This window comes from Acipenser ruthenus, chromosome 15, assembly GCF_902713425.1.
Source record: "Acipenser ruthenus chromosome 15, fAciRut3.2 maternal haplotype, whole genome shotgun sequence".
Lineage (NCBI taxonomy): Eukaryota > Metazoa > Chordata > Actinopteri > Acipenseriformes > Acipenseridae > Acipenser > Acipenser ruthenus.
In genome coordinates, this window is record NC_081203.1 from 19498465 (window position 1) to 19524518 (window position 26054).

The window sequence follows — 26054 nt, forward strand, 5'->3', positions numbered from 1 at the left end:
CTAATTCCACTTAAAACGTGTTAGACCCACCTACTGATTAATATAGATAGGAGGGTTGAAAGCTTACTAGACCCTTAATTGAACTGATAATTTGCTTAATTAGACCTTTTTACTTGTTTTCAGCTCTTAAACAGTTGCATATTTCAAATTAGCTGTAACATTTTATAAGTAACTTGAACTGCAAATGTTGAAGAGCTGAAAACAAGCAAAAAGGTCTAATTAAGCAAATTATTAGTTCAATTAAGGGTCTAGTCAATGAAAACCAGCAGCCACAGGGTGTCCCCAGGACCGAGTTTGAGAAGCCTTGTTTTAGAAGGAGGAAGGCTTTTCAGTCCTGGCACCTATGATTGTCCAGACAAGCTCAAAGCAGCTCAGAGCCAGGTAAAGGTAGATTTAGGGGAAATGGTAATGGTAAAGGAAATATTGTAATGGTAACTTAAAGAGTAAGTAGCGGGGGTTCCGAAAAATATAGCGTTATACATCCCCATGTGTTGCTACAATTGTTTAAATAACATACTGGTCATTTATCTGCAAGGACATGTAACACTATTTTTTCGGAATACCGCTACGTACTCTAATATTGGAGCAGCAGAAACCTCAAACCACTGAGAATGATTCCGAACACCATCAAATAGTAAAATGAATATAAAAAAGGCAATTACAATGATATCTGAAGTGACTAATTCTCTAAAATGAACTGATAAATACTTAAACTAGCATATTGTCTTTTAAAGACCAGAGTTGAAATGTGAGACTGTAATGTGAACCTCTCATAATAACTGACTTCTGATGGCGAGTGATTGTTTCCTGCAGGGAGACAATACAAAATTACAGCTGCCTTTCCGAGATGCTCATTCCACACAAAACCCATTCCAGCCTGCCACTTGAGCCTGCACTGAATGTCTGTTTTGAAGCGGAAAGGCAAATTACCTGCTAGATAGGTGACAGCTAGGTGTCCCAAACCCAAGATGAGGGCACTTAACACAAGACAAAGTCAGTTAAGTTTGAAGACTCTAAAGTCCCACTAGTTTTTTGCAGGCACCTGTGGGACAATATCCGCTCTGCTCGGAAGCTGATTTTCCTGAGGCGATCCTTGAGGTTTATAATTAAATGTATTGACTGTTAACAACTAGATTACCAACACAATCTGTTAACAATTAGATTAAACACACTAGGTAATATATACTGTATTAACCTACTTATGATATAATAACAAAGATATAATTAAATAAAACCTAGTCTCATTTGTTAAATATTACGACAGAATCATCTTTCAAAGGGCCTTTAAACAAAATGTAATCCCATTTCAATAACATGATCGAATTGATAATCCCGAAGTAGGGCACTGATGTTTGCTGAACAGTTTCAGCTGGCATTTTTTATTTCGGTAGTTTACAAATAGGTTACTAAATACAGGACTTGATCATGTTTAATTTTACAATAGTATAATTCACTAGTGCCTGCACATTTCAATACCCCACACACATACTTCCCATTCCCTACTCTGAATAGATTAGTGAAACATTTAAATGTATTTTAAAAGACAACAGTACTTATAAAAAGTTTATAAATAGCTAATAAAAACAAATACAAATTTATTAACATGTTCGTCAGCTAGTTCTTAACGTTTAATAAACAAACAAAAAAAAAACTCCACTAAAATAAAGCATAAACCAAATGGCTCGATATAGCTGTCTATCAGTTTCCCTGGAGATACTTGGATTAAAAATGAAAAATCAGACCTTTTTGACAGTCTGGTTGATTTACATTCGCTAATGCTTGTCAGTAGCCCACTGATTGTCTGTTGTGACATCTTCAAGCTCTGTTACAGTTGTTGAAGCAAAACAGAAATAAAAAAGGTTATTACCATTTGTCTTTCCACATGGTGTGATAACATCAAACAGGAAACTGACATTTTACACATACAGCTCTGTTTTATGCCAAGGAAGCAAGACAGAAATTAAATTTAAAAACATTGTACCCAAAGCAATGTCTTTCATTGCCCCTTTCCCTGGAGCCACACAAGTAAATAAAAGGTGGGAACTGTTGAGAACAAGGCCTTGCATCACTCCACCCCAATGTAAACACCTTGTAGACTCATCACATCGAATCAGAGCTGTCCCGGCTGCCCATGATGGCCCTACACCCTATTCATGTTATGGCAGGTGTTTGTATTGTTTTCGTTGAGCATCTTTCAGCAAGGGAGTGAACAGAAGCAAGTTAGTCCAGATATCTTCAGAAGATATTGTGTGAAAGAGATAAAAAGGAACAGGTTAGTCCACATATCTGTAAACTTACACTGCCTGGACAATTTATTAGGGCCTGTTTACCCCATTGGATTTGGCGTCGCCCTGGTGTGGGGCATGTTTTCCTGGTATAGCCTGGGTCCCTTTATTTAAGGATTTGTGCAGATCAAGTCCACCTAACAATGTTGCAGTGCATGGCCAGTTTCAAACCAGCAACTAGCTCAGGCCAGTGCTGGTCACTGCTGAAATGTGTAACAGAACAGAAAGGTGAAATGATCTACACAGTACAATAGCTCTATTAGCCCTGAGGGAAATCCCAGCAGTGAGCCGCACTGGTATATGCTGGTCAGCTGATGATTCACTGCTTTTCAGCTGGTCATGATGGTTCGAGAGACATGGTGCTGGGTGAGGAGCTGGTTAAACTGGTCCAAGAATAAATAAGTCCAGTAAAAACCTCTTTAATGGAAAGTTCATTTTGAATGCTGTAAACCTTATCTTATTTACCTATTGACAGCCCAGTAAGAGGCCAGCGGGTGTTTGTTCCAATTCCCAATTTAGCTGTTCATTTCAGCAGGGTATCACTCTAAAAACAATGCCTCCAGAAGAATAGTCAAAATAGCAAGGATGAAACCATATTTATATTGAGCGATTTTCATACTAGGATTCTCATCACATGTAGGGAGACATAACGAAATTACCACATTAGTGTTTATTTACTACATGGCAAAGACGCTATTTGAGAGAGAACATTAACGACGACTTCTGCATCAAAATGTGCAGAAGAAAAAAGAAACGACGAGTACAGACACCAAACCCGTTTGTTTTCAGGTTGCTGCTTCTCCCCTTCACTCCACCCACCTCTTGCGTTGTATGCACCGATGTTGACAACAGCTCCCTACATTTCTTGTTTCCAACGAGGAGCCTCACAGTGAAACAGCGCTGGAGGATCCTCCCTTCAGTTTTAACGAGAGAAAACCACCGTGTGATTAGAACACATCGGCGAGAAAACCAAGCAGTTCTGAGAAACCATGCAGTGAGCGACTTCCAGCCTTCGACCGCCGAGCAAATATGGGAGATATTATATTAGCTACAATTAGCGCTTCGTTGCAGAGCTAATTAACAACCCTTAGACTTCCATAGCTGATCATGGCAAAGCAGTATGATGTTTTATTCAGACTGCTCCTGCTCGGTGATTCTGGGGTTGGGAAAACGTGTTTGCTGTGCAGATTCACAGACAATGAATTCCACTCTTCACATATTTCTACAATAGGTAAGGCTGCACTTGTTAATGCATCGGTGCTGTTAAGGGCTTAATGTATTCCAACGCATTGTTCATAATGATTGTGATACATGTTTATAGTATTACAGGCTGCTGACAATAGCATGACTCAAAGCAGAGGTGTGTATTTTTTATGAATTCTCTCTCTCTCTCTCTCTCTCTCTCTCTCTCTCTATCTCTCTCTCTCTCTCGTTATTTCAATTTTTTAAATATATGAATATATTTTTTTACATGATCTGTACATTTTCAGTATGTTGTTATCATTTGGTATAGCTCATGCATCAATAATGTTGAGAGGATTCTTGTTTGTGACGTAGTCTTTGTTGTCTATTGGCTATATAACACTTTTAGTAATTATGTGTTTTGTGTTACCTTAATAAATGAAAACCCGCGCCTATCTTTATTGTCTATTTTTCAGTCTTCTCGTTACAAAATTGTCTAAAAAAAGCGCAATGTCATATTTTCTTTTACCTGGATAAATCTAAACGTTATTCAGATTATGATATGTGTAATTTAGGAATACTTAGATATTTCATAATGTGAGTTCTTTACATACAGCTTATGGTATTATAGTTTCATCAGTGTCATCGGCATTTGCTACTGTCAATGGGAGACACTAATGCGTGCATACCTGATCTTGTGATGTGATAGTATGGTTGGGTGCTGATAAAAACGGACTCGCAGATTGCTGCAGATTTTAGTTTTTGTTAAGTTCTATATACCGTCAAATAACCTTTGCACGTTCATACAGTAGCCTGTTTAAACAATTTAGCTTATCTGGCGAATACATAATAGTTCAAGCCAGAGTATCAAACATATTTAATTTTTACACAGAAATATATTTTTTTTTAGTCTTATTTTAAAGAGACGAAAGCAATGAAAAGAAACAAGTTATTCCAGATATCTGTAAACTAACACTTCTTGGCCATTTTATTAGGACCCGTCTACCCGATTAAATTTGACATTGCCCTGGTGTGGGGCATGTTTGTATACCTTTGATTTCTCTTTGAGACACCTTCCAGCAAATCGGGTCTGCTGTCCATCACCAATGAGTCTGTAAGGATCTGTGTATATTTAGCTGTGGAGTGGGACAGAGTGAGGGCAGGCTCTCTGTGTGTGTGAGAAAAAAAACCTAACTTCTCTTTATATTAGCATGAGTAACTATCACTGTCCCTCCCTTTGTATTGAACAAAAACAAGTTTCAAATCCTTCCTGTGCTGTAGGTCACAGGATCTGATTGCAGCTAGACAATTGCAGTGAAACTACTTAATAATTCAGCAAATGCATTTCCATAATTTAGATCTATACATGTGATATATATATATATATATATATGTGTGTGTGTGTGTGTGTGTGTGTGTGTGTGTGTATGTGTGTGTATATATATATATACACACAGTATATATGTGTATATGTGCATCATCCACATTATATGTCTGTGCACAATACAGATTTAGAAGTACAAAGAATCAAAGCATAGCATCTCCTCCTACTTATGTTACATTCTGTCTGTGTTAGGTCATTTCTAGCATCATGTTTTTACCCCCCCCCCCCCCCCCCCGTAATAATATTAAGAGAAGTTCTCGTGCTGCAGTACTTTCTGAAATGAAACACAAAGCGAGAACTAGTGAGCTGCATTTGGCTGTGGTCAATGTTTTTTAAAAGCATTTCTTACAGTTTGTCACATGTTCCAGTTCAGTTGGATGAGGTTCAGAGGAGTGCTAACCACGGCTTTCAAATGCATGTTCTTCCTTATGCTAAAATGCAGTTTTTTGTTTTAGGGTAATCATTAGAAAACTAGGGGCCTTATGTGCTTACTGAACATGTAACTCTACGATTGTAAGTCGCCCTGGATGAGGGCGTCTGCTAAGAAATAAATAATAATAATAATAATAATAACTCTTGATTTTACAAGCGTTTATCACGTGCTGCGCTGCGCAGATTTACGCCATTATTTTGAGCCTGTAATATATAGAACAATGATTATAGAAATGTAGGGTAACTGTCTAAATAGTGTTTGTCAGGTAATGATGACAGACATTGATGCCTCAATACACGTTGTCGGTCAGAATTTTTGGTGTCAACAGCCTTGAAACTGAATGACTGGGGCAGCTACATTTATTTCTCCTTTTATCCCACTCAGACCCCTTACTCACTAACTTGGTATCATTGAATAAAAATATGCATTTTTAATGCTCAAGCCTAATGCAGTGGTACTCAGAAATCGTATTTATTTTCAGGGATGTAGAAAGACTTGCAGATGGGGCTTGTAACATCCAGTTTTTCCTACTCAAAACCCCTTTCTCACTAAATTTGTTAATATCGTTTGTGTTTGTAAAATATCATTTTCTTCTTAAAATAAGACCCCAAAAAGGTAAAAGCATGTATTTCGTGATTTCAAAAAGATCTGTATAATTTCTGTATGCAATATGGTACTGTTGCTAGCAGTTTTATCGCTCAGCATCAACACAGCGGGTTTATTATTAAACTGTATTGCTTAAACAAAAGCTTTTCTTCTTGGAATTACGCATCTCTCGGCTCTCCTGGGTTTTCAATGTGCATCCATCCAGCTTTTTATAGATACCTCAGATGTAATCCAGCCATGCTTTGTAATGGAGCCGATACAAGAGAAATTTAATGATTCACGCCACAGCTAGTGAGAGTGTGCAGAGCTGCCCTGTACAGAACGAAACAAATGGGAAACAAAACCACGGGGGGTACACAGGGAAGGAGAGAAAGAAAAGATCAAAGGAAGCAGTAAAGAAAACACACACATTAACATGTTTTTAAAGGTGCAGTGTCACTTTATAAGGAAGTGCCAGCAGTCTTTTATGTAGTACAGCGTCTCAGGGTGCTAACAATTATGATCGTTAGTTTCCGTTTAATTTCCTAAACGTTTACACTGTAGTAGTGATTGTGTTTAAAACGTTTAAATTGTAACATGTTGTGAATGTGTATCCAATCAGCCTTGATAAGAAGCCCTCTATTAGAGTGCTGCTACAGTTTCATGATGCACTGCAACAGGAGTGTCCAATCACGGTCCTGGAGGGTCACTCCACTCCAGGTTTAACAGATAACATGACATAATGAACTACTTCAGAGTCTTGATGGAGGATTAATTGGGTTCAATGAAACGATTCAGAACAGGGTTGGCACAAAGACCAGGAGTGTAAGGGCCAGCTTTAGCCACCCCTGCACTACAACATTATTAAGTGGAAAAGACTTTGAGTAAATATTGAATAAAACCCCACTGAACACAAACTAATGTATACGTGTAAACCCTACAGCTGACCTCTGTATTTGACATGCATATCTTTGACAATAGGTAAACATTTAGGAAGAATTCTAAATGTTTAAAACTTGCAAAACATTTAAATTCAAAGCACCCCTAACTACAAAATAACAGCATTTTACATGTAGCATAAATAAAAACAAAAAAAAAACATTTATCATATTTATGTTAGGTTATGTAGTATGAAACACTAACCAACTGATTTCCAGGTTTGAGATTTTTCATGTGCATACATTTTAAGTTCACAGTAGATACCGATAAATGGTCCACTTTATGAGCCAACGAATAATATAGAATTTTCTTACCTCTTTTTAACAGTACTATCACAGTCTTTGCTTGTATTTTCTTAACTCTTTTTAGCAGTACTATCACAGTCTTTGCTTGTATTTTCTTAACTCTTTTTAGCAGTACTATCACGGTCTTTGCTTGTATTTTCTTACCTCTTTTTAGCAGTACTATCACAGTCTTTGCTTGTATTTTCTTACCTCTTTTTAGAAGTACTATCACGGTCTTTGCTTGTATTTTCTTACCTCTTTTTAGCAGTACTATCACAGTCTTTGCTTGTATTTTCTTACCTCTTTTTAGAAGTACTATCACGGTCTTTGCTTGTATTTTAAGATGTGAACCTTGCCAATAAATGAGTACTTTACTATGGAAGTTATTTTACTATTGATGGAGCTGCTATTTATAAGCATACCTTTATAGCACATGCTATTAAGAGTATCACATTCTGGGGGTTTAAGGGGGTGTCTGTCTGTACTTCCATCCATCTGAATGTCATACTTGCGTTGAATATATCTGGAGATGTCATGAAACTTGATATTAACATTATTTAGCTGCTTTATTGAGAGCATCACATTTTGGTTATCTGACTGTCTGTACGTCCAGCCTTCTGCACGTCACCAACAGTTTTATTATTAGTTCATTTAGCATACGCCTTTATCCAAGGCGACTTACAGAGACTAGGGTGTGTGAACTATGCATCAGCTGCAGAGTCACTTACAACTACGTCTCACCCGAAAGACGGTGCACAAGGAGGTTAAGTGACTTGCTCAGGGTCACACAATCAGTCAGTGGCTGAGGTGGGATTTGAACCGGGGACCTCATGGTTACAAGCCCTGTGGGCTCCCGAGTGGCGCATCCAGTAAAGGCGCTCCTCGCAGGATGTGCCCTATAGCCTGGAGATCGCAGGTTCGAATCCAGGCTATGTCACAGCTGACCGTGACCGAGAGTTCCTAGGGGGCGGCGCACAATTGGCTGAGCGCTGCCCGGGTAGGGAAGGCTTAGGTCGGCAGGGGAATCCACGGCTCACCGCGCATCAGCGACCCCTGTGGCCGATAGGGCGCCTGTGGCTCTGCAGCGGAGCCGCCACATCTGTGTTGTCCTCCGGCACTATAGGTCTGGTGGCATTGCTGTGGATCTGCAGTGCGAAAAATGACGGCTTGGAAGGAGCACGTTTCGGAGGACGCGTGTTCCAGCCTCCGTTTCCCGAGTCGGCGGGGGGGGGTTGTGAGCGGTGAGCCGGGGATACAGATAATAATTGGGCATGCTAAATTGGGGTGAAAACCGGGGTAAAAATAATTGGCGACGACTAAATTTATATAAAAAAAAAAAACAAAAAAAAACAAGCCCTTTTCTTTAACCACTATGACCACACAGCCTCCTAAATTTTATCATTTGAATCATTTTATCTGGAGAATAGCTTATCAAATTGTGAGTAAACACTAAGTTGCTAAATCTTATTTTATAGTTTTGTGTACATACCGCTTTTTCGTCATATTGATAGCTCAGATGTTGAACTTACAGCCATGGCGGGGTATGTATGTTGCTGACAGAAGCAGTACTGACATTTTCAGTGATACCAGCCCCACACACAAAAAAAAAGCCAAACAATTTTTGTGTATACCACACAGTGTCAACTATTAAATATACAGTATATATTCACTTTTAATTAATCCCAGTGCATTACTGTGAAGAAAACCCTGCAGAACCATTTAGGTCACAGCATTCCCAGCAATGTGATAGTAACTGGATGTTTTTCTGACAGAGAGGAAATGCCTGCATTCTGATGTTGCTATTTAACAGCACTAACTAAAAAATGTTAAGTGTTAAATATTAAGTGTTCTCAGTAAAAAACAGGAATGCAGACAGCAGTATAAGAAACATTTGCTTTTAAAACAAGAGTATGTAATAATAAAGCATAAACCACCCTTGAGCATGATCTGTCTGCGTGATTACTTGAATGCCATTGCCTTATGACACTACTTACCTGTGAATATGAAAATAAGCATGTACAGTTCACTTGTATTGGACTGAAGCCCAGAATTGATGATAAGTGTATCTTAGTCATTTCAGCTGCATTACGATAGATCGTCAATGTAAATGAGAATTTCTTCTCGATTGATTGACTGATTGACAGCTTGCTCTGTTTGAATGATCGAAATGGTGGTGAATATGAAAGTCTGATGTTGAAATGATTGAAACAGATCCTGATTTTACCTATTTATCACGAGTTAATCAGTGATTCAATGTTCTTATCTCCTTTTCACTTTAGTAACATTATTACTGGTCCCCCATTTATTGTACTGAGAATGGTCCACTTGTTTGTTTTTGGTTTTTTTACAGAGGTTTCAGAATATACAGATATTTGAAATACAGTGTTATACAGTGTGATTGCTTGTGCTAATAAGAGATAAGACAGTGACTTGGTAAGCATGCCTTTAACTGTTTGTAGATTGCACATTCTGCCCAAGCTTTTGTGGACATATTAAAAGAAGAAAACGAAAGTTCATACAGTAGCTAATTTATAATATTGTGGTTTTAAAAAGTGATTAGTCTTTGTTAAGGTGCTTGACTAGGAGTTTAGGAGTGGCTCTTCAGTTCTAGGTGCATGCAATAAGTTTTTGTAACATAGGCTAGATCTGCCAAAGTGTCATTAAATTAGTATTGCAAGAAAAATCAAAAGTGGATGTTTTAAATACTTAATTAGGAAACGTTAATCTCACACGTCAAGACACCACCAGTTACCTGGAAATGGCATAGTTGTGTTATGCTCTTGTTGCTCTGGCTGTGGTTTTCATGTGCGTTCATTTCACAAATGGTATTGCATCCCCATGCTACCCTGGACTGTATAATGTGTTGGTGCCTGGTTAGGTTATTTAATCACAAGCTGGGGACTTACAGCAACACATGTAAGAGACATTCACATGACTACCAGTTGTGAAACTGGAGATTTTCAATACTGGTAAACAATAGACATCCTGTTTGATTTGTATTGATGTCGGGCCTTGTATTAAAAACGCTTCTGTGGTTGTTGCTGTCTCTTGCTGGCACATTTTCTCAATTGTATTAAAGAAAGCCAAGCAGTTTTTGTTTGGCTTCTGATAAATTTCAAGATATCGCCTTTTGTAAAAGGCAACAAGCTTTTGTTGATTTTTTTTTTCACTGTTTCAACAGAAAATCCTTTGGTTAATACAATAGATTAAAATGGAAGGCTCTGTACAACTCGTGCTTTTGTGTCCATTTGTGATCCTGGAGGGGTCTCCATGGAAACCATTGGAGGCAAATGCTAAAGTGCTTGAGCAGACATGTTGTTAAAATGAAGCGTATTATTTCTGTTTTAGGGGTTGACTTTAAAATGAAGACAGTAGAAGTAGATGGAATCAAAGTAAGAATACAGATATGGTAAGTACAAAATGGTTTGAGAAAATTGCTTGTTTATTTGTTTTATAGGAAAAAAATCCCTCCAGGATAAACCCTTGAGTTGTAGCTATTAATTTCCAAGAGATGTTCCTAGAAACATCAAACTAAGCTATACGTTACAACAATTGTCACACATCATCTAGTTTATACTGGACACAAACGTCACAGGACATCAACGTCAACAGTGATCAATAGCAACTTGCAGAGAATCTTAAAGTGGTTGTAGCTAATAAAATGATTCCATAAATCTTACCGGTCATGCACTTCCATTTCATTCATTATAACAAACATGTCTTTTTCAAACATGATATTTCTGGGTTAAAGAAATATCTTGTTTTGGAAGCCCTGCTTTCAGGTAGTCCTGCACTTCCTCACCATATCACCTAGTTAAATTGCCCCCATCCCTTCAAGAACTTCTTCCCTGTTCTTAACCAACCAGCTGCTTCCCTTATTGACAGACATGCTTTACAGCCAGTAACATGCTTTCGCCACTAGTCAAAACATTTGTCATTGAGTTTATTACGTTACTTTAAATGTTTCTGACCATTAACCTGTCCACCTTCAACACTTCTTATGGGTCTGGAAAAATATGTTGGTAAGAAATATACCACATTGAATAAGTGTGCTTCTAACATTCACTAGGGACAGCGTTGCAGGGGGACAGGTTAATGGTTACACTATGGTTTACCTGATGCACTGAGTTTAGACATGAGTCTAAACGCTCTATTGAGACCACATGGGTGCTATAAAGTTACAGGATGTGATGACACAAACAGATACATAGTGAATCAAAACGAGAAGAACTTTAGTTAACATTACTGTAGGAGTTTATACCAGTACCAAGTTGCTCTTTAAAGCTAAGAGGGTTAATTTTTTTAGGATGTTTACTGGGTGATGCTACAATATATTATTGATGGCACAAATTACTTTCGATATTTAAGATTTCACTTTTGCACAAGATAACAAGACTTTCTCAAATCTGGAGTATTGTAAAACAAATAAAAAAATACATCAAACCTGTGCAGATGCCTTATTAAAAGGTTTTTAGCTGATGTAACCTAACTACCTAACCAGAAAAACAGGTTCAGCGGAACAATGGCATGTTGTTGCAGTTAGAGACTTTTAAATTGGGCTGGTTTGCAAACTGCAAGTTTGACATAAATACAAAGATTCCCTTCCATCAAGTGCCTTTTGTCTAACAAGATCATTCATTTCTGTCTAGCTCTAAAGTGCAAGCTTTAAGTAATACTCTACATCTAACATAACGGTTATGTTTTTAAAAATGTAATGTTTGTAAAACACAAATGCACACACATATCTATTTATCACAAACAGTGAATTTATGATCTTGGTATGATGAAGTCATATTTTGCCCATAAAGAATTTACAGTGCCTGGCTACTTTATAATTGGAATCACTTAAATTAGATATGCAAATGAGGTTGATCTTGTGATCCCTGCAGCACTGTAAAGCCGTGTGAGCAGCACAATTGCAAACAGTCTACCAGAAATGGGGAAAGGCAAATCTAACAGCATTCGAAAGAGGCGTGATAGTGGAGCTGGTTCCACTGTAGCAAGGACAAGTCATGCTAGTTAGGCTGCTGCAAGAGTCATTGGAGTGTATCAGCAATAGAAAAACAAAGTGGTCACTGTGAGAGACAGCTGTGGTAACAAACAGTAAAGGACAGAGGGGCAGAAGACAGCTATAGATGCTTGTCAAGTCTGAAATGTTAATGACAGAGTGGATTATCATCTCTCAAGACACCTTCCAGCACCTTGTGGAGTCTATGACTGATACGTTTTTAAACAGTCAACATTTGATTTAATATGAATTTCAAGGGACCAGCAAAAAAATGAGTAATTTTTATGATCTGGAGTCTAAGCTAAACGTATGCTGTCAGTTTTACAGTAACACAGACATAACATTTCAATTACAGTACAATGATTATACATTTAAAAGTACTTAAAAGTATTGCAAATAAGGTTGTAAGTGAACTTTTAAACACTGCAAATAAACACTGCAAATAAACTAAAACTTGCATGTCCCATTCTGATCACAGGCATTTTTAACCCACAGAAACAAGGCGTCCTCAGCATGAGGTATTGAGCAAATCAGAAACGCTGACAACTTTCATCCACTTATTGCAATTTTTTGGTCCAGTATTATTGTATCCAGGTTTTTCAGAATGGTTGAGGAAATGTTTGCGGAATGTTTAAATCTGCAGCTTTCTTTTTCTTGTACGGTGGTGCACTTTTGTCTTCGAGGATAATGCAGGTTTTTTTGCGCTGGCCACTCGTTTCAATGCATCATGGAAATGGCATTGATGCGTGAGCACGATGACAACTCCATACTTCATAGCATCAGTAGTCCCAAAACAGCACTAAAATACAGTACAGAGGCACTCATCTGGATGCAAGCTAATACATTTCCTAATATCCTTTACACTCAGCTGTTCAAACTCGGGCAATTTGTTTTATTCAAAATGTTCTTCCTTGGGGGCTGCAACATATTTCACACAAACAAGAAATTCGTCTTAAGTGAATTTGTATTAAGTAATTTACAGTAAGCGACTGCTAAATTTGGCTGGGACCATGTCGAAAATGTGTCGTATTGGAAAATGTGCTTTATCCAAGTTTATTTAAATGACAGTTGGCTGAATGTAGATTACACTCCAATTTCTTATTGTATCCTTAGCGTAGGAGTAAGTACCCGTTACAGAATTATGAATGAACACAAAAAAGCCGAAGCAGCAAACGTGGTGCCTCAAACAGCTGAGTGAGTTAGCTGGGTTTGTAGGACAGTAACTGGAGCCCATCCAGGGCACTGCGGCCGGCTCTGTGATCACTGAATACTGTTTTAAACCTTGAGCATCAACAGTCAATAGATGTAAAAGCTGAACCAGCTGTTTTCTAGAATAAACAATGCCAATAGCAGTGTAACAGGCGGTGTTGTGTGATGCGCTGTCGTTATGGATTCTGTCACCTGAGGGTGAGAAGAGATGAGGTTAAACGCTCTAAAACCAGCAAAACAGATAAGCCTGACTCTTCTGCATTGTGGTTTTAGATACTGTGAGTTTACTTGTAGTTAGAGGCTAACGTGTTACAAGTCTACTTCAGCTTTACCAAATCTGTATCAAGCTGAGGGTTCTTTACAAACTATAGTACGTAGAAGAAAACGATGTGCTGCATTTCAAATTGCAATGAAAACAAGATCAAGAAAAGAGACACTTGTTCTTTCTGAATTTCAGATTTCCCAATGTCTAGATCTCATTTTTTCTAAGGCACGCTACAAAAAGTGTACCATGTAAATCAGTGTTTTACTACTGTATGTATGTGTGTATATATATATATTTATATATTTATATATATATATATATATATATATATATATATTTATATATATATATATATATATATATATATATATATATATATATATATATATATATATATATATACACACAGTACCATACATTTACAAATGTACAGTAACCATAGATTAGCATTTACCATGCATTTACCATGCATTAACTTTAAGTTAAGTTTACTATGCATTTCCCATAGATTACTTTTTACTATGCTTTTCCACGCTATACCATACTTCCCAGTGCTTCATCATCCTTTACTTTTCTAAACTTGGCCATGATTTTAACCTGACATACTCCTTGTGTCCCTCATCAGGGTGCCTGATGAAATGCTGCCCCTTTACAATATCAGTGGTAACATGAGTATTAAAGTGGGATGTTAAGTGTGCTTCTTTCTCATTCTCCCCTCTTTCAGGGACACTGCAGGACAGGAGCGTTACCAGACCATCACCAAACAGTATTATAGACGAGCCCAGGTAGGACACGTCCAAACAGACTCCCCACCCACTCGTTCTGCATTGGTCGTGAATGACTAATATACAGGGTAACACTGCACCTGTGGGACTGACTGCTCATTTCAGTCAGCAACATATTTAGTCAGCAAATGTCTTTCGCAGTCGTTCTGCATTTTGTTCTAATACTTTAATACATTTGGTTGCTTTATTACTAATGTATTGCTTTTGTATACCACTCATGCAGCTGAATTTTCATAATTCAGTGTTATCCCTTGACAAAATCAATGACAAAAGTTGACCACGGTATTTTTGCAATTTTACCATGCATTTACTGTATCATAGTTTACCCTGATTTGCCATATTTTTAAATATGGTTTACAATGCTTTCTTATGCTTTACCGCACTTTCACTGTGCTTTATTACACTTTGCTGTCACAACCGTATCACTTTATTTCATTTCATCACACTGCAATGCAAATACGTTGTATTGCTAAGCATACTGCATATTAAAACTGTATTTAAAACCGTTGATATTCACAAAATAACTAACATTTTAAGAATGAAGTATTTTAATATGAGAACACTTTAGGGGAATTTCAAGCACTTTAGAACACCAGGTCTGAAGATTGTACTTTTCTACATTCAGCTCAACTGTAGGAAGGGACAAGCTTCATACTGCCTTATAAAAACAAATACAACTAAACATTACTGTACAGCCCCTTCAGATGAGTTCAGGTCCCTACAGCATATTCTTATGGATATATTATTTATAGTAATTATGAACATTCGCCCAAGGGCTTGTTGTTATCTTCGTCTCTCGCGGTTTTAAGTCAAAGCTTAAAACTGTTTTCCTTAGCTATTATGAAATAATCTGCAGGCCAAATAATTGTCTTCTTTATAAACTCCCTTGTTGCTTATGCAAACTTAGCTTCTTAAGATGAAATCCTTTTAAACAGGGAATTGTTTGAAACTGTTTTAAGCTCTTAAAATCTTTATCAAGTTATTATTTTGTAAAACCAAGGAGGGAATGTATCTGTGTGTATTAAAAATATAAATAAATACTGAGTACTACATTGAGAACAGCCTTGTATTGCACTAAAACTAAATCTGAAGAGTTGATACTCTATAGATTAACTGTGATATACATACACTTGCTTTCAAGACCTCAAAGGTCCCTTCTTTAGGTAAGTGGATATTTAAAGAAACAGATTTTTCTTCGGCTCTTGATATAAATGTCTGTTGTCAGGTTAATAATTACATTTTTTGGGTAATATTTAACCCTTTTTTAATCCACTTTTGAAACTCCTTTTTGAGCCCCATTCTGTTTGTTTTCCAGGGAATCTTTTTAGTCTATGACATCACAAGTGAACGGTCCTTTCAACACATCATGAAGTGGGCTAGTGATGTAGACGAGGTAAGCTTTTCCATTTGTATCTTCAATCGGCAGATTCGGCACGGTGCGCTTTCCTTCTAATGGACTTCAGATGCACTGTTTATAACAAAAGCTTGCAAAAAGCCTTCTTTTTGAATTGTTTTGTAAATTGTCAGCTTCTCGTAGGATCAAGTTTACATAAACCACATGGTTTTGAATTGTAATTGAAACCAACAGATAACACCTGCAACCATAGGTCACATTTTTACACCAGTGACAGTATACTCCAAGCACACTATACATCCTCTAGTTACAGCTATCACATGACAGGTCCTGGATTCTAATAGTCAATTATGGGTCAGATGGTTCACTGAGTAAAAGCACTGACGTTTGGAGTGCAAGGTGAGTAATGCAAGCGTGGTTCAAATCCAGTTTGTGCCGAGTCGCTGATGCGGGCGCTGAAGCGACATTTGCACTCTTCCTGGGATAAGTTCACCTGACTGCGCTTCAGTGACCCCTACTGGTCATGGACCCCATGAGGCCAGGCGGAGACCTCCCAGGCTCCAGGCTCCAGGCTTCAGTTGACAGCAGGAAGAGAGGTCATCTGTTGATTTTCAGTCTTCCTGATTGGAGGTTAAGTGTTGAGGTCATAGGTTGGGTATTTCAGAAATGTGTAGAAAAAGGGGTGGGTGAAATAACAGAATCAGCCTCTTGGGTGCAAGCTGTTCTGTGCTGTAAATGGGCAGACTTCAGTGCACAATACATACGCAGTTACAGTAATGCAACACAAATTTAAAAAGATGCTAAAAAAGACTTTTAATATTAATATAAACAGATAGAAAATATGCAGCTGGGAATGTGCCCGATTATGACGTGCAAAGGGAAGCTTTTGGAACGGTGTAAAAAAAGAAAGGAGCAATTGAATTATTAAAAATGCCTTGAAGAGGACTTTAAATATTTGAAATGTGTTTGAATTCTTGATGAATTGGCTGGTCCTCTTTCTTCTGCAGTACGCCCCTGAAAAGGTTCAGAAGATCCTGATCGCGAACAAAGCAGACGAGGAACAGGAAAGGCAGGTGGCCACTGAGCAGGGCATCAAGGTGAGGAGTTCTTCTGAGCTACAGCCAGCTTTCTATCTGCACTAGGAAAAGATCACAGTTTTGGATAAGCTCCCATTCTTAATTCCTTCACTGACCTCCAGGATTCCCCATAGCGATAACCAACAAGCTTCCATTTAGCCTACAGTTCAAGGTTTAACACCAGCTGCCTCATCAGGGCACCTCCTCCAAGAGGCCAAGGGTCAAGCCAAAATTCTTTAGATTCATAAAGCAGTGGACGAGATTACATGTGGATTTGAAATGGATTGCAAAAGGATTAGTTAGTCATTTAAAGTGCATGCCAGAAAAATGACTATGCCAATGAATGCGTTTTTAATATAAAATGATTTCTCAGATTGTCATACCGTACACAAGAATACAATATTCTATTTTGATTCTAAAAGGAATCAGGATATTACAAAGGACAAAGTAGGCTAAATGGCCGTATTGCAAAGGTAAACAAATAGGCTTCAAACATCAGACAGAGGTGTACAAACCACGACACAACAAACAGCTGGACATACCTCCACCCGATATACTGGTAGGGAGCTCAGAATAACTAATTTTATTCATGTAACTTGATGGAGGAAGACTAATGGATCCAGAGCTTCAGTGCTAATGGAACAGCTCTACTATGGTCGGCAAACAATCTGTAAACTCTATACAAGTTTAATATAGGAACAGCGTAGCAATGTGTAATAAAGTGTAATGTAAAGTACTGTTAAGCTATGGTAAAGCACAAGGAGGAATAGGCCTGTTTGCACATAAGCGACAATTATAAAACCACAATGCAGTTCTGTAATACAATGCACATATTCATAGTTGTATAACTGTATACCCAGCAGTATGTGTCTGCAGAGAGGTGATGTGAAGCTCTCTCGCAGCCCCTAGGTACCTCACTGCCTCCTGGGCAGACTCTAACCAGCACCATCGTCCCTCACAAGCACTAAATTCACTAAAAGCAACAGCATATTTAGCAAAATGAAGATCTAAATGATTAGCTAGCAGGATGAAAGAGAAGTAGAAACACAGTTTTTTTTTTAAAAAAAAGCATTAGAGGAGTGTTTTTTTTGTTTTTTTTTTCAGATAGGTGCCTAAGACACCATTGTATATATTAGATCCTAATTAGCAAAATCGTCACTTTTATCCTCAGAGACATGCTTGAGACTTTGATCTAGAACTACACAGTGGCAGTAGAGCTGCTTCTCAAGATCACAGACGTGGTATTTAGCAAATGGATTTCCTGTAAAGGGTACTCTGATGTAGGTCCATGCGTTTCTAGATTAAAGGAGCACTAATTAAGCAAGGTTTTAATATCCATCTTCATGCTTTTTGTGAGCACTAGCAGTATTATCTCTGGCCCCCTTTTCTTTTGTTCTTTGCTTTTATTTAATACTTTGGAAATTGCTGATGTCTCAGAAACAATGCTGTAGTTAAAGTGTCTGCAACGTTTTGGTACTTATCTAATCACGTCATGTTTTCGTTGTTTAAACTCACTTCAGTGTTCTAGCTGACCATGTGACCTACAGCAACAGCACCAGGATGTAGCAGGTTTTTTTTTCTGTAGCGTTTCGTTTGAAATATTTGCAGATCCTGAACTGATGAAAAAACAAGCCAAGAACCAAAAGATTGTGAGCACAATAAAAGGGAAACCAGCAATATTGTTAATACATCTACCGGTAATACATCTTCAAGTAATTGTAGCTAAAGAAATGTTACCTGTTTTGCTCTTTCATTAGCTAAATAGGTCTTAACATGTGCAGGTTGGAAAGAAACCCAGGATATGGCACTGATGTACTACTTGAGGGTAAAGGAAGTTCTCAGTTTCCATGTCTTATTGTCTAGTTATTTGTTTGCACTTCCTAGGTCATTTCACCTCAGCAGTGTCGTTTAAGTCAAAGGATGTTACTGGCTGAAAGCATGTCGGTCAAAACGGCAAGCAGCTGACTGATTACTGACAGGACAAAAGCCAGTAAAGGGGTGTGGACAATTGACCCAGGAAGTACAAGACAGTCAAAAAGCAAGGCTTGCAACCGGATATTTCTTTAACCTACGACCAGATATTACATTTTAAAAAGAAACGACATTTGCTAAAACAACATTTTTTAAAAATTTTAAAGGGCAGCACACCTAGTAGCTTCAGATTTAAATGTCTTAGTTTTCAAATATTTTTCCATCCAGCACTAAATGTGTATTGCATGACATGTTTTAAAGGAGTTATGTCCAAGGCTTTCAAATCAATTATTTGACCTCCTTTTGGCATTTATTTCAATGCATTTGGTGGTCATTTCTGCCACCAAATGCATTTCAAGCAGTGCTTGTTTGAATATTATTTCCCCAACGCTATTAGGGCGTTTCTGATCTTTCAGGATTACTGGAGTTGTTCAAGGGTGGAATTTAGCTAGGTGTGGAATTACCAGTAAATGTGAGTCATGCTTCTTTTCTGTTAAACTCTGCTGTTTATTTATTGCACTCAATGGGCAGGGTGACTAGTTTACGAAAGATGCTGGTTTCAGAAATCCTCTTGAGAAAATTAGCGACCGATCGATTTTAGGAAGCGACTGCTCAGTTATCTTGCTCTAAGGTATAGATTGAGCTGGAAGGAAGAAAGGACGCTGTTGAGATGATAATTTATGATTTATTTTTTGTGTATCCTTTCTGTGTGGTGATTGTCTGCTGTTGTTTCTGTTAAAATCATTATTTGCTATGCTAACTATTACATAGTTTTAACAGCTTGGTCTGCTGATTTTCTGAAATCAGGTGGTTTGGGAAACCACAAGGGATCTGCATTAATTCTAAAAAAAATTTTAATGAGATTTTTCATTTACTAACTCAAGGTTTCAGAAGGACAGAAATGACAGGGGTACAACCCTGGTGGTGACATGGTCCAGGTAGCTGACTAGCTGACATGTCTGTCTACATCTTAACCTGTGTATAAATGTCATTCTGTGTACAGAACATGACTGATTTATAATACGTTAATGCAATCTGTGTAGCTTCTCTTATAAGAAACGTCATTTCACACAGGTTGAGCATCATAAGAGGACATTCCTTATTCAATAAACCGCATTCACTTCTACACACTAACATTACTCCATAAGGAAAATGTAACAGGCAGGTAACATGAGAAAGCAGGTGTCGGTATTATAAATGTCTTTCAATATGTTGTTTAGTAAGAGGTACTAAGTCAGCACTTCCACACTCCAGAGGCAGCTCTCTGTTAAAATAAGTACCCAGTGACGACAGCCACCACATATATTATCAACAGTTCAGTCTTTAGATATATGGTGCTGAGTTTATTACCGGGTTTACATCACAGAGATTCATCTGTAAACCTGTTACTTTCAGTGTATCAACACCTTTAACAACATTGCAATAACATTTTTTTTAAGCATTTCATTTCATGTATGCATTAGATAGCTATAGCACAGGTAGCTGGAACTCCTTGGGTGGGATTGAGTTGTACAGTATTTTAACTTGGCACACAGTGTGGTAAAGTGTGGAGATGCAACAGTTATTAGATTAATTGATTATTGATCGTATTTTTTTTGGAAGCTTACATGTATATTTTATTACATTGAAGGCTTGCATTTGAAGGCTTTCATGTAGAGTACATCTTTGTTTCTTTTTAAATATAAAGTTTTCTCAGTGTGTATTGTATTACTGTGTATATTAATCTGCACATGCATGTTTTCAGTTGTATTTGAAGGCTTTTGTCTGCACACATTCTTTTGAATAATAAACTGTTCTTATTGCAATGATTTTTGTGGATTAATACCTGCCCACTATTCGATGAGGGAATTGGTTACTGATTGCACCCTAGTAAAGAGTTTTGTGTGTTAAGTAAGTGCCTGTAGAACTTGCTACCAGGTAGCATCAGATTATTCTAAATCAGTAAATCCATTCTATACAATGGTAATGCCGTGACTGAACAATGATCACCAGCTTTGCTTCATGTCTGTTACAGCTGGCAAATGAATATGGAATGGACTTCTTTGAGACAAGTGCCTGTACCAATTACAATATTAAGGAGGTAGGAAAAGCATGTTGTGTTTCATTTTTTTATTGCCTTGGTGAGTAAAACAGTAGTGATCTTTCCAAGACAATTGTCTGCTCTTTAGACGCTAACTTGAGGGGTGGTTAAGGGCATGAAGAAACAGACTTCCAGGCAGATAAACATCCCTCAGAGCTCTGGGAGAGAGAAAAAACCAACACTTTTTAATCCTGACCAGAACATCCCCTGCCTGCCATTCAGTCCTGAGCCTCTCTCAAGCAGACACATAGAGGATACGCCATGAACCCTCACAGCTCTGAGGGAGGGAGAGGGAGAAAAAAAAACACACTTTAATCCTGACCTGAACACCCCTTCCCTACCGTTCTGTGATAGAAATCCAGGCCTCCATTAGGTGAAAGGTGTGGAAAGCTAGTAAATTAACCTGTGCTGCAGCCTAGCCCCCTCTTCAGTTGAAAAAACAAACTGACATATTTAGAACTTTTCAAGTTTTGCAGCTTTCTTAAGCCCTCCTCACATCAGAAGGTGTGTTGTCACACCCAGATGTGACAATAATTATCTCCTCGCCCAGCAAAATAAACAAATAAGTCTTCATAAAGGAGCATACAAAACAGCACTTTCCAGCATCAGACTCTCCCCAAAATGAACCAACTGTGTGAGGGAGTCACATTCAAATAGGCCCTGACTCCACCCTGCAGTTACCATTTGAACCTTCAATTTGACTTTGTTTACATTATATTTATGCCCATAAATAAACACAGTCAAAATTGCTAAACTTCTCGTTTGTGTTTCCCACAGTCATTCACTCGACTGACGGAACTGGTTCTACAGGCGCACAAGAAGGAGCTGGATGTGTTACGAGTGTCCATCAATGATGAACTGAGCATAGCAGACTTGGAGGGCGAGGAGGGCAAAGGGGACAGAAGCGGCAACTCTCAGAAAACCTGCTGGTGTTAGGAAACAGACTGGGAGCACTGGGGTACCTCTGCCACTGCAGCTGCTTTCCAGCTCAATCTCACACATGCTAAAATCAAACATCTGATTAGCAATGGTTTCTGTGATTTTTGTTTTTTTTTTTGTCCAGAGAATTAGGTGCTTTTTTTCTTTAACTGTTTGCTCATGCGCTGTCTATTTTCTTATAGTTATTTTGGTGTCATTTAGTTTCAAACCAGTGAACTACACAATAGCCCAGATAAGACGACTACTGCCATTTTAACCAGTGTTTGTGTTTTTTCCTGTAATGAAATGTATACACCCATTGTTCATAAAACAGAAAAACAGCAATCCCTCGGTAGAGCGCTCTCAGCTATAACACACTTTTTTTTTCTTTTTACACAGCTGCAGTTACTTTCCATGTAAATGTGTTCTACGTTATTATCAGTGTTTTGGGAGACTATGATTGAAAATACATTTTTGAGTCTTGAGTATTTTCCCAAATATTGCAGTGCTTTTCATAACTGGTTGTCCAAATTTTATATATATATATATATATATATATATATATATATATATATATATATATATATATATATATGTATGTGTGTGAGAAACTTTTTATATATAAACCATATTAGTTGTGCTTATGGCGCTACAGCTTCAATATAAGCGCTTATCTTGAAGATTGTGTCTGTCATACTGTAGCTCAACATGCTCTCTGCAGCAAAAATAACCTCAGTCGGGCCTTGCATTGGGATCGACGCAATGAGCCGGATCTCATTTTACTTTACATTAGAGAAGGAAGCAGAAGGACCAGTTCATCTTCTACACTCCTACCAAGATCATGACCAGAATCAATAGCTGTATGTCTTTCAATGTGCTCAGCAACTCCTTTTCTGCAGCATTTAGTGTCAAGGGTCCCTAATCTTATACATGTATGTACTGCAGTGTTGGTTTGGTATTCATTCTGAAGTTTTAGTCCTCTAGTAGGACCACCAAATGGTCTCAAATGGCCTTAATCGACAGGTGGCCCTAGAGGGGAGGTCTTCAGGTTGAAGTGGACGCAGTTACCAACAGGCGCCTATACTGCCCGAAGCCGCAGGCTGGAGGTAACAATAGTCTTCCCGAGGGGCATTCCATTTTCCACTATGAGCTGACTCTGCAGTACATATATAATATATGAGTCAGTCAAAATAATAAGTGAGTAAATATGAATTTTTGGCATGAATATCTTAGTGCTGTACTGTGGCAAGGTGATATGGTGAATGAAAGCGCTGCTTGCGCGGTTTAATAAGTGAACAAAAGAAAAAGGATAAACAAACGTAAAACACTGTACACAAAACAAAACGGCACTTTGGCCAAAACAGACCGACACTAACAAACAGGGGATGAACACTAAACACACCACAAGTACCATGCTGATGTGGGTCAGCACGGATAGCAATTGTTATTGATTGAATTATTTCCTCCTCTGTCTCTCCTGTACCTACTCACTGCACACCCAACCCCGAGTGAGTGAAACATGCACCCTCACCTCCCGGGAGGGAGATTATTGACTAGGATTCATTGCTCTCTGTCACAACTTTGAATAATGTATAACATTTCCAGCAGTCTGCATTTTTTTATTCAAAGTGTTATTTGTGATTTTTGATAAACACCAGGTTTCAGTTTTATGTATTGAAAACTAATTGTACACATTGTTTCTTTTGATGTCAATAAAAAAAAAAATCCAAAAGGCAGGCTAATATCTGGTCAGGGTTAGGTTACAGCAAAGCAGATATATTGTAGTATTACCCTTATTTATTTATTTGAAATCATATCTTGGAGTCTGTAGTAATTATCAAAGGCTGAATTGCTTTAATTGAAATGGCGTCGCTATAGATATTTCCTTTATCAATCCAGCACCTTAACCAGTTTGGGTTTGTCTGCTCATATTTCTGACATTTCTGTGTTATACCTGCAGCATCATCTGCCTTCACCACAGGTCTGTCCTAGACATTCTGTCCATGTGTTAAATGAGATGTCATGTTCATTGTGTAGCTTGTGGCAAAAAAATAAAACATGTTTTCTCTTGTCTCTTGCAATTAATACACATTATGAAAAATGTTAAATTAGCAATTTATAGTATGGGTACTGGTTATTCTGTATTTTTAAAAAAAAACTGTTTATAATGTCTGTGTCGTTACTGCTCATTTGAGAACAGAAAACCTCACAACAAGCTTAAATTACAAATACTTGTTGATTTGTTTCTCTCAGTCTTTGTGAAAATGTAAAACTGCACCTGAAATGATTGTATACTCTAGCCATTATTTTACCTGCAACTATTTACAAATAAACATATTTCAAGCAAATTATTGAAGATTAAATCATTAATTAACCCCTTCCAGCAAATTCAATTCACAAAGATTCTGGTACTACTGGCAAAAAAAATAAATGACACAGACTTTGTGAAGAGCCTTTTCATGTAGTACTATCCAAGTTTACAGCCATTAGTCAGCATTCATGTGACACAAGTGTAAATAAAATAATAAACCCTCAGACCTTCTGAAGCGCATTCTCTCTCTCTCTCTCTCTCTCTCTCTCTCTTTCTCTCTCTCTCTCTCTCCCTCTCTCTCTCTCTCTCTCTCTCTCTCAAAAAAAAATGTGTTGCATCACCCTATAGAATTAACTCATTTTGTTTCATAAAGTTGAATGAAACCTGCAGAATAATGTTTTGTTAACATATTGAATTGCATCTTCTTAATGAAAAACTGACACACATTTTAAAATGTGATTTTTCGAAACCTAACATGAAATTCTGTGCTCTGGCTTCCGGTAGACTACAATATCATTTTGTAGAGTCTTTGGGGAGTGTGTAAAAGCCGGACGGGGGGAAAAGTACCCAGACTAGGCAGTACAACTGCTCATATTGTCTTAAATCATACATCAAATTATTACTTCCTCCCCATGCATTACATACCAACAGGAATGATCATTATGGCTGTTTCCCTGAATAAACGTTTATGCTTACAGACAAAAACAATATCACTTGTGGTGCTGAAGACAGCTCCCCGTTCCAGTAATGCAAGACAAGGAGGCTTTACAATCTCTGCACCCTCATATGCAATTTAAGCAATCGTTGTGGTAATGATAATAACAATAATAATAATAATAATAATAATAATAATAATAATAATAATAATAATAATAATAATAAAGCAGACAGAATGACTGCCTCCTGACCGACGAACATTTATGTGACGTCACCCTTTGATCTTTGAAAGTGGCGGTGGGGCTTTGAAGAGAAGGGAATCTTATCCTCTGTTTGTGCTACGAATCCACAGAAAATATGTTACAACTTGTGACAAAGCTTCTTTATTTATAGTAACAGTAAGAATGGGTTTAAAGAGGACGGTGCCTGTATCTTTATTTCTTCAGCGGTGTCTCTTTTCCAGTGGGAACACGGCTGCTTTTAACAAAAAAATACATACAACAAAAATATACCCTAGCTCCTGTGTTGTAGCCCTAACTAAACTAACTTTCAGAAGATATCCGCCTTACTCACTTTAAATATGTTATTCACAAATGCAATATACTTTGTTTTAACGTACACAGTATTCAGGTCTACAGGGGGGACCGGGGTTGGTTGTCACAGTGCTATAACATTAACACCAGATGGCGCTCGCTCATGATACAAACACTGAGGTGTGTGTTTAGTTGTACGGAAATCCACAATCTTGGAGTTTCATCTCTATGTCTTCACGTATATAGTCAGGATGCCTGTGAATAGTTGATTACTTACGTCTGTTTTTACAAGGTTCAGCTGAGAAAAAAAAAAAAAAAAACTTGTTCTAATTTTGCAGTACTGTGTGGCAGTATATTTATCGACCGCCAGATCACGTCAAGTCAGTCACTTGGTACTGCAGAACTTAAATGTCAAGGCTATCCATATTTCTAAGGACAGTCTGGGAAAAGCATTGCAAGCTGGACGATGTCTCCCGAGCTCGCTGTGCTTGGGCTGCTTGGTAGAAGAACGTGTAACCCTAATTTCAGCACTTCAGTATTTTGAATTGACACTCTTTGATACTTTCCCCTGCCATCGCATAAGGTGCAGGTAAATGTCATTCATTTCAATTAGAAAATCACTGACATTTCTTATTTATGGGTATACAGACACTATTACAGTTCCAGTCTGGCTTTATTTGGTTACAAAAGTCATCAGTCAATCCTTCAGCCGACACCTCAATAAATACAATACAAATTCAATCAAAGAAAGTGCAACAAAGCATAGAATGTCTCTCTTGCTTTCCATGCTCTTTA

At 37.8% G+C, this 26054-nt stretch overlaps 1 protein-coding gene across 1 annotated transcript; it reads left to right on the plus strand.

Annotated features, from left to right (window-relative positions):
• The first annotated feature begins 2952 nt into the window (after window positions 1-2952).
• Window positions 2953-24106, plus strand: LOC117421837 (ras-related protein Rab-15-like). The gene is made up of 7 exons (XM_034036246.3): window positions 2953-3516; window positions 10441-10501; window positions 14299-14359; window positions 15675-15752; window positions 16721-16810; window positions 20775-20840; window positions 21618-24106. Exons 1-7 carry the CDS (start codon window positions 3393-3395, stop codon window positions 21774-21776), a joined length of 639 nt encoding a protein of 212 aa, XP_033892137.2. The 5' UTR covers window positions 2953-3392; the 3' UTR covers window positions 21777-24106.
• The last annotated feature ends 1948 nt before the right edge of the window (window positions 24107-26054 follow it).